Genomic DNA, 12,391 nt, shown 5'->3' on the forward strand with positions numbered 1-12,391 from the left:
AAGTAGTTGATAGTCCAAGGATCAAAATCTATATAATGCCGAAAGGCGCTTTTACCATGAGGGTGGTTGCCACCCCATCTCGGGGGTGGAAATTTTTTATTATATTTTGACTACAAAAGTTGGTAAAACATTCATTTAAGGCAAAAAATGTTCTATACATTTTTTTGATTAAATTATTAGTTTTCGATTTATTCGCTATCAAAAGTGTTAGTTTTATATAAAAAAAAATCAATGTTTTTCGGTCTTATACTCATTTACTATTCACTCAATTTTTGCCGTAGAAAAAAGTTTTGCAATCCAAGTTCTTGGGAATGAAATAAGCTACAATTTGATATTTAAATATTTTTTCGTATCTCTGATGCTAATCTTTCTATTCTGAAGAAAAGGCATTTTTTACCAAACTACATAAATCCGTTATTCGCTTTTAACTCCATTTTTTTTAAACTAATTACTCTAAGCCTGTCAAACTTCTGGAATCTATTAATAATACATAATTAAAGAAGAATGAATAAGGCCGATGACTAAGAACACCGCTAACTTACATTATTATGCTTCCAATTATTGGATAATGGTTTTTAGACTGCGTAGGAAACAGCAACGGAAAACTACTCTACTTTTCTACTCGTATAGTATATCTAATCATCATGATAATTTAAATAAAACAAAAGGTCCTCAGTCTCCGGCAGACTCTTATTTTAATAGTTAGATGGTGCTAAGAATTTCCTAGAGGAATTTAAAAATTGGATCGTGGAACGTAAGAAATATTTTTCAAGCTGGTAAATTACATAATTTAGACAAATAATCTATCCAAAATCCAAACGGAGTCCGAATTGTGACTGATAAAATTAGCAATACATCAGTCACTGTATTTATTCCTCTATCAGAAAGAATCCGCTATCAGAGAATTCATACAGCAAAAGTTAAAATGAATATAGTCCATGTCTACACACCTACAGCTCAGAGCGAAAACAAGGATATTGACGAATTTTACGTTCATATTGAACATGGTCCAAACATTGATCATTGAGCATTGATGTAGTGATAAATATTGACTAGTTTTAAATTAAACAACGGTTCCAGTCTAGCTTACTTATATAAAATTGCTATCTGCAATTCTCGTTAAACAAAAACATAACGTTAAAATATGTAGGTATTCATAACAATGACTTTTTTATTAACCGAAATTAAGCTAATATCGTTGGTATATTAAAAGGATTTTGTCTAAAAAGCCCATATGTACTTACATTGGTTTTCGTCTTGTGGATAGTAAATATGCATCCAAAACGGCGGAGGGTACTATATGGTACATTGTAGCGAAAAGTTTGTGTAGTGATTTACTAGTTCTGTACGTGAATCCTGGGTACCAGGTCACATATTTACTCGGTGATTCCCTAGAGTATTTTAAGGTTAGGTTTTTAAAATCGCGCCATGTAATTGGATTAATTTGTCCGCTTGTACAGTTATAGACTCTTAAGGAACTGGACCTAAAAAATTAAATAAACTATCATTGTGTTTCAAAAATGAACTATCAAAAAAATAAAATTACAGATACAAAAGTTTTGTTTTTAACTATTGAGGCAGTACGAAGTATGCCGGGTCAGCTAGTCTTAGGGTAAGGTGGGGTAATACCGGACAGCGGGGTAATACCGGACTGCGTTGTTTGTGCACGTATCGGCATATTATTGAAATTTCGCGCTCATCACAGGCTGACCGTTAGACATCTGAATCTCAGTTCTCAGTTTAGTCGCTGCCACGTGCTTGTAAAGAGAGTTATCACAAAAATTACAAAATTTAGTGTGTGATTATATGAATTAACTGATTTTAAAGGTGAGTATTGACCATTTCTATTATAAGAAATTGATGAGATTACGTGCAAAGTCATAGCTTACGCAGTGTATTTTACGTATCTTTAAGTAGTTTTATTCATTACTTCCTCTAATAATTACTACCGAACATATGCATAAATATGTCGTTTAGGGGTAATGCCGGACACTGTGTCCGGCATTACCCCAGCTCCGGTTTGAACTATTTATTGTATTGGGAGATAGGTACATGCAAATACCTGCTGTTGTTTTATTATGATGGAATATTGGAAAGTGGATATAAATATAGTTAATAGGTAATAATTCATAATTACCTACATTTATAATTATTTGTCAACATTTTTTATAAATTTTTGTAGTTTTTGTTTCCCATTACAATTAAAACAAAATCTAATATAGTTTATGACATGTATGTGACATTTACATATTAATTCTTTGTAGACCTGAAGAAGATCCCATTCGTGCTCAAAACATTGGCAATAAAAATAACTCAACAAACATACCTACAGTATTTATATCCAGTTTCTGCGATTCCATCATAATATTTATTATTGGATACAAAACAGTAAACACTGTTATTTTAATTTACAGATGCCGCGGAATTATAAAAGAGTCACCGAAAAAGCTTCGTGGAGAGAGGAGGAGTTGCAAGGAGCACTCCGTGCTATACAGAATGGTATGTCGTTAAGAAAAGCTGCAATAAAATTTTAAATTCCAAAATCTACGTTACACGAACGACTTAAAAATGGCACTGCCCCTTCTGGACCTTCCTTGGGCCGAAAGCCAGTTTTTTCAGTTGAAGCCGAAAATGCACTTGCTGTTCAAATTAAGAAGCTGGCAAAAGTTTTTTATGGAATAACTCCCCAGGAAGTACGAAGATGTGCTTTTGGATTTGCACAATCAAACAACATCCGAGTCCCCTTTAATCAAGAAAGAAAAATGGCTGGTAAAGACTGGGAAAGGGGCTTCATATCTTGTCACAATATTACGTTAAGGAAACCAGAAGCAACCAGCATTAACAGAATTACAGCTTTTAGTCGCAATGAAGTTACCATTTTTTTTAACAATTTATCCAGACTTATGGAAAAATATGCATTTTCACCCAATAAAATTTATAATTGCGATGAAACTGGGGTCACTACTGTACAACGCCCACCAAAAATATATGCAGAAAAAGGTCAGAAGCGTGTTGGATTTGTTACAAGCTGGGAAAGGAGGAAAACAACCACAGCGATGTGTGCCGTCAACGCTACAGGAACCTATATACCTCCCATGTTTATATTTGCACGCCAAAGAATGGCGTCCCATCTTCAACGAAACGGTCCCCCAGGTGCCCTTTACACATGCTCAAAAAATGGGTGGATTACAGAGGACATATTTCTTACTTGGTTACAACATTTTCAAGCATTTGTAAAAGCATCCAAAGAAGATCCAGTTCTTTTAATCATGGACAATCATAGCACTCACTGCACGTTACAAGCATATAATTTTTGTAGAGATAACGGTATTGCTGTTCTGACAATCCCTCCACATTCATCACATCGCCTTCAGCCACTCGATGTGAGCTTTTACTTTCCTCTAAAGACCGCATTCAACTCTGAATGTTCCAAATATTTGACCAGCCATCCAGGGGAGAAAATCACGCCTAGTGAGATTGCTGAATTATTTAATTTAGCATTTAGTAGAGTGGCAACCCCGGAAAAGGCTATCAAGGGATTTAAAGAGACAGGTATTTTCCCCTACAACCCTGACGTATTCACAGATGAAGATTTTGCTCCTGCAGAAACCCTTCAATCCACTCTTTCTGATGCACTTCAAGAACATACCCAAGCAGAAAAACTACTCAAAACAAATGAGACTACCCCTGAAAAAAATAGTAGTGTGAATGAGACAGAATTAAAAAATGTTTCCTTTGCCGAGATAATTCCTCTACCATCTTGTTCTCACGAAAATGTTGTAAAGAGACAAAATAAGGCAAACAAGCAACACTCTATTGTATTTACGTCAACACCGCTAAAAGAAGAGCTAGAAAAAAAAAGAAGAGAAGAAAAATAAAAAGACAACAATCAAATCAGATAAGGCTAAAAGAAATGTATTTGTGACACAGGAGGGGTCTACATTAAGACAAAAATCAAAGCGAACAAAAATTGCCTTAAACTATAAAATATGTGAAGAAGGAGAAAGTGAGATAGAGGATGATGACGATGTTAGGGACAAGAACATTACCGAAGACATTTGCATTTTGTGTGGAGAATTTGGCAAGAACAGTGAACTTTGGCTAAGATGTGTGTATTGTGGTCATTGGGCACACAAGGCATGTTCTAACTCTCCAAAAGACAAAAAATTTATTTGCGACTTTTGTTTGTAAAAGGTGTCCGTCATTACCCCAACATAGAGGGTAATACCGGACAGTGACAACTTTTTTTATATGTATATTTTTAATTTTGTATTGTAATTTTAAAAAGTTTTTTTAATCAAAATTTGTAGACTAACATGTGTTCTTCATTTTTGCTTAGGTTTAAAATTTTAATGTCGTCTAATAATAAAATAAATTCTAATTATCTTTAAGTGTACGCCATTACCCCACCTTACCCTATATATAAAAATCAATTGCTGTTCGTGTCTCGCTAAAACTCGAGTATGGCTGGACCGATTTGGCTAATTTTGATGTTGAATTATTTGTAGAAGTTCAGGGAAGGTTTATACGGTTTTATATAGTCATTTTAGTAGCCACCAAAATTTTTACATCTACATGTATAAAATGCTCTTTTTACAGTGTTTGTTGCCATACTCCTCCGAAACGACTTTACCGATTTTAATGAAATTTGGCAGGTATATTCGACCGGACTGGGAGTAGGTTGTTATCTATATTTCATACCCGTACCTCATAAGGGGATTACCCATGACGCCATAAATCTCACAATAATGACGTGAAAAATACGAAACAATCGGTGTTCGAAATACAATATCTTAAACCGTAGAGATCGATTCTGGATTACGGATGTATATTATACGGTTCAGCAAGCAATACGCATCTACTAAAAATAGATCGTATTCAGTTTAAAAGTTTGAGAATAACTCTGGGTGCTATGAAATCTACACCATGTCCGCTGCTGCTTGCTGAAAGTAATGAACTGCCTTTAAAAAATCGTAGAAATTTATTGGCAACCAAATATGTTCTAAAATTGAGAGCAAGAACAAGTGACTTACTGAGTATGCTGTATGAGTTATCTATTCAAAACTTAGTAAATAATTACTGGAGAATTAAAAATTCTCCACCGTTAGCGGATACTTTTCTGGAAACCAATGATTTACCGGTTACATTAGCAACAAACTATGTCAAGCCATTTTATAAATTATATTTTGACACGATTTACAAGAAACTAAATATTATATTTCCGAAATATTCAGAATCATCTAAAATAAATAATAACACTTTATTCAAATCCATATTGAGTGAATACACTAATAAAACCATAATCTACACAGCTCTAAACTTAACGATGGAAAGGTAGGGTCTGCAGTGTACATTCCTTCCAAAAACAAGTCATTTAAAATAAAACTTCATTCGCATTGCTCTATTTACACCGCAAAAGCAGTAGCTATTGGGAAAGCTCTGGATTGGCTGGAGCACGAAGGTATACAAGATGGAGTGATTATTTCGGACTCTAAGTCAGTTCTTAGCGGACTTAATAATATTGAATTAAATCGTAAGACCTGTGAGCTGATATGTGAAATTAAACATAAAATTAGAAACAAAAATGTAACATTTATTTGGGCAAAAAGTCACAGCGGGATAAAAGGTAATGAAATTGTAGACGAGCTTGCTAAAAATTCCACGCATTCTGGTATACAAGAATATATTTTCACTGTTACGGATCTAACCAAATTTCATAATGAAAAAATAAACTATAACTGGAAAGACAGATGGAAAGTATTGGCAAATACTTCAAATAATCATTATTATAAGATTCATCCTGTGTTACCATCCTTAACAGAATTACCACATATATTTCAATATAACATAACTAAACGATCAGCTGCAACTATCGTTAGACTAAAAACTAGTCACGGTGCTGTTCCAGCTCACCTGGCTAGATTCAACATTATCGAATCAGGAAAATGCTCATGCGATAATATTTCCCAGTGTGATATTAATCACATCCTCTTTGGATGTTTTAAGAATAAAACGCTTTCAGATATATTTTCTGAAAACCTTGTAAAAAGTAAGGTGCAACTTCCAGCAAACATAACCCATCTGCTGTCACTCAATCAGAAATCAATATTTGAACTCGTATGCAATCATTTATATGCTTCCGGATATATAATTTAGATTTGTAACAGTCAAGTTTCAGTTCGTAATATACCATAATTAATAACTTATAATAAGATTATATTAATATGCAAAAATCTGTGGCAAATGGACTAGTTTCCATGCCAAACATCACCATCATCATCATCATCATAAACCGTAGAGATATTCTGAGGACAGAAGAAGAACGAGCAACAAATTTCATCGAAGAAAAGTGCAACTGTTTAACTTTTGAACTTAAATTGGGTAAAATATGAATTTTTTAATTTTTCGAAACTTTCAAAAAATATCTCTAAACCGAACTTTTCTAACGAACGGCAAGCAGGAGAAAAGTTCTGAGCACACGAAAAGAACAAGCAGCAAATTATAAAATTTTATTTAATTTTAATTAATTTTGTTTAATTTTATTTAATTTAAGTATTTTATTTATTTTCGTTTATTTTATTTTATTTCATTTTTTAATTCCATTTATTTTTTTTATTTTATTTTATTTTATTAAATTTTAATTATTTTTATTAGATTCTATTTACTTTTATTTATTTTATTAAATTTTATGAAATATTTAATTTTATTTCATTTTATTTAATGATATTTTATATATCATTAAATATATCATAATATATAATTTTAATTTAATTTTATTTTGAAAAATCAACACCTATAATATAGTTGGACAACCCCGAACCCAATTATAAATACAGGGTTGTTTTGAATGTAAATGAAATATATAACTATTCATTATAAGATAAACAAATTTAAGATTGTAACTGTTGCACTACAAACTTTATTTTGTTACTTCTAACCACAGTATATAGAGGTTCCACAGTAAAACCACTCCTCTGTCGGCGCTTTGATCTCAAGAAGTAATACCGGCAGTACGCATTGGTAATTCACCAGTGGTGGATGCGGGTTTTCCCTGTTAAAATCCGTACGTTTCTATGCGACTAGCAATGCGAGAGTGGGGCAAAAGCGACTAAGAACATTGCGCGGTCGCCATGCGCGACTACAGATTTTACTTCCAATTTTTCGGAGAGTGGTTCTACTGTCCCTCTTTATACTGTGCTTCTAACTAAACTTTATTACTTTAAACATCATGTGTAATTCATTAAAAATAATAATAAAAACTCATTCACATCGAGCATTTTTTGTTTATTAATTACGAATTCCTTTTGTTTATTTTAAGTTTATTGTATACAACAATTTGTTTTTATCTATTAAGGCAGTACGAAGTCTGCCGGGTCAGCTAATGATTGATAAATTTTAATTTTTATAACATTTACAGTCCGTCTAATATACTTACCGTTGCACGTCATTATCTTCCTCAGAGATCTAAGTTGACATTGTTGCCCAATTACAAAAAATTCTGAAATTCATTTTAAATCAAATATGTATATCACATAATTTTTGCGAAAGTAGATTATACAAAAAACTAATTAATATTCAATGTAAATAAATAAAAACTTTAGAAATAGAAAAGAAGAATTAAGTTCTAACCTTACGTTAAAATAAATAATAAAAACAATATAAAACAAATACTTATAGTAAATAATAAAAACAAATATGAAGTGTCATCACCGCAACTGTCAAATAAATGTTACCAATTTATGCCAAAATATCACCTTCGTTCGATTACAGTTACAGTGTGTCCCGAACAAATGTGCTTTATAAAAACGCTTTATAATCTTCGAATATTATTCTTACGCGTATATAATAAAATATGTCTAGTGGCTGTAATTTCAGTGTACTCGAAAAAATGATTCTAAAAAAGAACACACCTATCACCTAAATATTTCGTGTTGGTATCATGTGACGTCACGGGCTAGGACGCGGATGACGTGTAACGGTAAGTATATTAGACGAATATATATCATTATAACATTTAGATTATAACATTATAACCTTTCGATATAAATAAATAAATTTGTTTATTGCAAAATAAAAAGTACTCTGTCCTTTGAAATCAAACTTTTTTTAGCAAAAACTTTCTTTGTTCATATATTTTAACCTAGAGAATAAAAGTTTATTATTTTTAAACATTTGCAATTTTTTAAACATTTTGCAATTTGCATTTGCAAATATGCAATTGTTTGAACAAAATTTCACAAACAATAATCACATTAGTTTGATTTTTGTGGTATTAAAATATTAAAATACAACAATATATAGAGTAAGAAAATAATATTATATTAGATAAATATTGGAAGAAATTTTGGTGGAAATCAACTTGTGTGAATCGAACACCGCTGTCCTGCGGCGTTTAATGTTTATTTAAAAATGTTTAATTAATGTTTAATTAAAAAAATTCCTGACGCCGTTGTAGTTAACCGATTTTAATTTTGCAAATTGTAAATGAAAGATACAGTATTTTTCTATTTGCAAAAAAAAACAACTTGCTATCTGCTTTATTTTCAGTCGTGCCACATTTTAAAAAAATTATTTTTTTTGCGAAAGCTGGATTGCAAAATTTAGTTTGCAAAATCTGTTGAGCCGATCTTAATGAAATTTACAGTATTATTTTACTATATAATAAGGTTTCTCTTGGTAAAATATGAAGGTCTTAAGTCTAGCACAAATGGTTGAAAAATGTAAAATGCGAATACTTGTTTTTTATGTTTTTTTTTTCGCAATTATTGCTATTTTGCAACAAGGGTGACAATTTTTAAAATTTCAGACCAGTTCTATATTATAGAAAATTTAATTACACAACTTTTAAGTTAGTACAACTTTTCTCGGAAGTGAATACTTTTAAGGTTATAATCAAAAAACGAAGAAAAAAGTCTAATTTTTTCTTCATTTTTTGACATTTTGATTATTTAAACAATGTTCCGGACCTTTTTGAGTGGGAGGATAACTCATAGGTCTGGATCCCGCGTATGAAAAAAAAGTTGATTAATAGCAAGCTGAAAATTTGTTAATAGCTTAAGGGTGTCTAGTCGGGCAAACTTTGATATATGGGAACACTGGAACAGGGGAAGTTTTAATTAACAGGTTAAAAATTTGGAACGGTCAGACCACGAAAACGGCACATGCATTTTGTCCGACAGAACAGACTTAAACTCTTCGAACAGAGATTAAACTCTCATGCAAAAATCAGACTGCTATTAGAATACGTCAAATGACTGGAATTATGACAGGTGATAAATAGCAGTCTGATTTTTGCATGAGAGTTTAATCTCTGTTCGGAGAGTTTAAGTTTGTTCTGTCGGACAAAATAAATGTGCCGTTTTCGTGGTGTGACCGTTTCAAATTTTTAACCTGTTCCACAATTAAAACTTCCCCTGTTCCAGTGTTCCCATATATCAAAGTTTGTTCGACTAGACACCCTTAAGCTTTTAACAAATTTTCAGCTTGCTATTAATCAACTTTTTTTTTCAAACGCGGGATCCAGACCTATCAATTATTATGATATGAGTTAATTCCAAGCAAATTCTGCAAAAAAATATGACAACGTAGAATGAAGTAAACACTTCTGTTGTATGTAGGTATATAATTTATTAAAAAATTCTTAAAATTTATCCACAAGGGAGTGGAAGTACAACAAAACGTTTTCGGTCAAACTGACCATCCTCAGTGTAAACGTCCAGTGTACAAGTAATTGAAACTAGCCACTTGAATAGGTGTAAAACCTCAAAATAACATTATTGCTACATTATGAGCTGTGTAGTAATCGACAATAAGTCGATGTCTTAAGATTAAAAATATATCACATGTGGATGTATGTCATCCTTGCTCGGAATTTACACAAGGTTGTGATCAGGTGAGAGGTTAACAACCAACTCAGTTGGTTGTTAACCTCTCACCTCAGTTGGTTGTTAACCTCTCACCTGATCACAACCTTGTGTAAATTCCGAGCAAGGATGACATACATCCACATGTGATATATTTTTAATCTTAAGACATCGACTTATTGTCGATTACTACACAGCTCATAATGTAGCAATAATGTTATTTTGAGGTTTTACACCTATTCAAGTGGCTAGTTTCAATTACTTGTACACTGGACGTTTACACTGAGGATGGTCAGTTTGACCGAAAACGTTTTGTTGTACTTCCACTCCCTTGTGGATAAATTTTAAGAATTTTTTAATAAATTATATACCTACATACAACAGAAGTGTTTACTTCATTCTACGTTGTCTTAACAAAGGTATACAGCCAACTACAGGGTTTACCCTTTTAAAGTTTTAAAAAAATATGAGTCACCTCTCAACGTCCATCTCAAAACGGGCAGTACGAAATCGGGCCCAACAACTATTAATGCAAAAGGTGTATAAACACTTGTATGTAGATAAGGCTAATACGAAATTGGCCCAGAGATCTTAGCAGGTAGAAGGAAATGTGTAAATATGTTGAAATTATTATTTAGTTTCTCTGTTTCATTCAAGTAGTGTACTTGTTGTTTTGTACTGTTAAATATGTCGCAGTTGAGTGAAATGATAAGTGAAAGGGGTAAAATATTAGTTATTCATGAAAATTATAAATTTTGTTTTCATCGCCTAGTACCATCCGGAGAAAGCAGGTCGAGATGTGTTAAAAAATCATGTAAAGCCTTTATTTTAACCAACGGAGAAGACCAGGAGCGACTTTTATGTTCTGGGAGTTTAAATCATAATCATGATAAATTGGACGAAAATGTTATAGAAAGACAAAAAGTGTCTGTCAGTGCCAAAAGGAAAGCAGTAGAAGATATTCGCGACAGACCGTCAAAAGTTATGTGTTCTGTGTTAAGAAGTGACTGCAATAATTTAAATATTAATGATGTGAAGTGCATTAAACAGAATATATATAACGCAAGAAGAAAGTCAATGCCAACCTTACCCAAAAATGTAAGAGAAGTGCATTCAGCATTAGAGGTTTTAAAGCCACTAATAAAAGTGAAAGTTTTGTTTTGTAAAATAATATTTTCTACTACAACATTATTATTTTTGGGACCCAAACTAACTTAGAGTGGTTGTCCAAGACAGAAATATTGTATGTAGATGGAACTTTCGATTACTGTACTAAATTTTTTAAGCAACTGTTTACGCTTCATGGCTGTTTTAATGGACACTATATCCCATTGTTATTTTGTTTATTACCTAACAAATCCGAACTTTCCTATGAAGCTTGTTTTAGACTTATTTTAAAAACTGTGGTGGAACGTAAAATGTGTTTTAATCCCAAGTATGTTGTAGTGGATTTTGAAAAATCCATACATAATGCAGTAAATAATGTTTGGCCAGAATCGAAGTTAATAGGCTGTAGATTTCATCTAACCCAAGCTTGGTGGCGAAAAATACAACAATTGGGATTAACAAACGACTATAAGGACAAAAGTTCAGAAATTGGAAAGTGGCTAAGATATTGTTTTGGACTATTATTTTTAGAACCGGAAAAAGTGAGCGACACGTTTGTTTTCGAATTATGTCCATTTCAACCGGAAAGTGAAAAAGTTGTAAAATTTGCGGATTATTTAGTGGAAAGTTATATAAGTGAAGGGTCATTATTTCCACCTGGACTCTGGGCTGCAAATGTTGCTGAACTAAATCGTACAACAAATGCCTGCGAATCATTTCATTCGCACTTAAATAATTCATTTTATCAAAATCATCCCTCATTGTATATTTTCGTCGATGTTCTTTTACAATGTCAAACTGAAACTTACATCAAGATTAATAGTGTTAACATTCCATTTAAATTTCAGAACAGTGTAGCTAAAAAAAGGCATATCTATTTCAAAGACCAAATTTGTAAATACCAACAAAAATCCATAAGTACCTACCCTTGAGTTTGTAAAGTTAGTGTCATTCTACTTTTCCTGATTATGTTAATAATAAATTCTATACATACATTTTGTTTATGAATTACTACCTGTAATATAAGTTGTAGATTTTTTTTAAACAATAATAGTCCGTTCTTTAACGGCAAAATATTGCAAAACCTCTAAATTTTAAAGAACCGCTTGGATTGACATGAAATTTGGCATACTCATAGCTAACAAGTCAAAGAAAAAAAGTGATATTGGGCCGATATGCGCTTTTGACCTAGGGGTGGTTTTCACCCCCTCTTGAGGGTGAAAAAATATTCGTCCAAAGAAAGTCAAGAAATGGATAAACTGGCTAATTTTAAGTAACTTTTGTTCTATAGAGTTTTTTCACTAAGTCAATACTTTTCGAGTTATTTGGCAGTGAATAGGTTAATTTTTTCAACAAAATAACCACGCTTTTAGACGGTTTTTCGCAAATAACTCAAATAGTAAGTATTTTGTCGAAAAAAT

The 12,391-nt window shown here is 32.2% G+C and overlaps 2 protein-coding genes across 3 annotated transcripts in view; one reads left to right on the forward strand and one right to left on the reverse strand.

Annotated features, from left to right (window-relative positions):
• Positions 1-12,391, reverse strand: part of LOC126881492 (putative fatty acyl-CoA reductase CG5065) — a 62,261-nt gene that overhangs the window by 13,398 nt on the left and 36,472 nt on the right. For both annotated transcript variants that reach the window (XM_050645777.1, XM_050645778.1), the window contains exon 8: positions 1,245-1,484. In XM_050645777.1, coding sequence (XP_050501734.1) covers positions 1,245-1,484 — 240 coding nt within the window. The remainder of the gene's footprint in view (positions 1-1,244; positions 1,485-12,391) is intronic.
• On the forward strand, positions 1,722-4,391 carry LOC126881493 (uncharacterized). Its single transcript, XM_050645779.1, has 2 exons — positions 1,722-1,827; positions 2,415-4,391. Exon 2 carries the CDS (start codon positions 2,763-2,765, stop codon positions 3,876-3,878), a length of 1,116 nt encoding a protein of 371 aa, XP_050501736.1. The 5' UTR covers positions 1,722-1,827; positions 2,415-2,762; the 3' UTR covers positions 3,879-4,391.

This window comes from Diabrotica virgifera, chromosome 3 (assembly GCF_917563875.1).
Source record: "Diabrotica virgifera virgifera chromosome 3, PGI_DIABVI_V3a".
NCBI classification, from domain to species: domain Eukaryota; kingdom Metazoa; phylum Arthropoda; class Insecta; order Coleoptera; family Chrysomelidae; genus Diabrotica; species Diabrotica virgifera.

Coding starts and splice junctions, on each gene's coding strand:
- LOC126881493 (XM_050645779.1), top strand. CDS start 2,763: ATGGCTGGTAAAGACTGGGAAAGGGGCTTCATATCTTGTCACAATATT.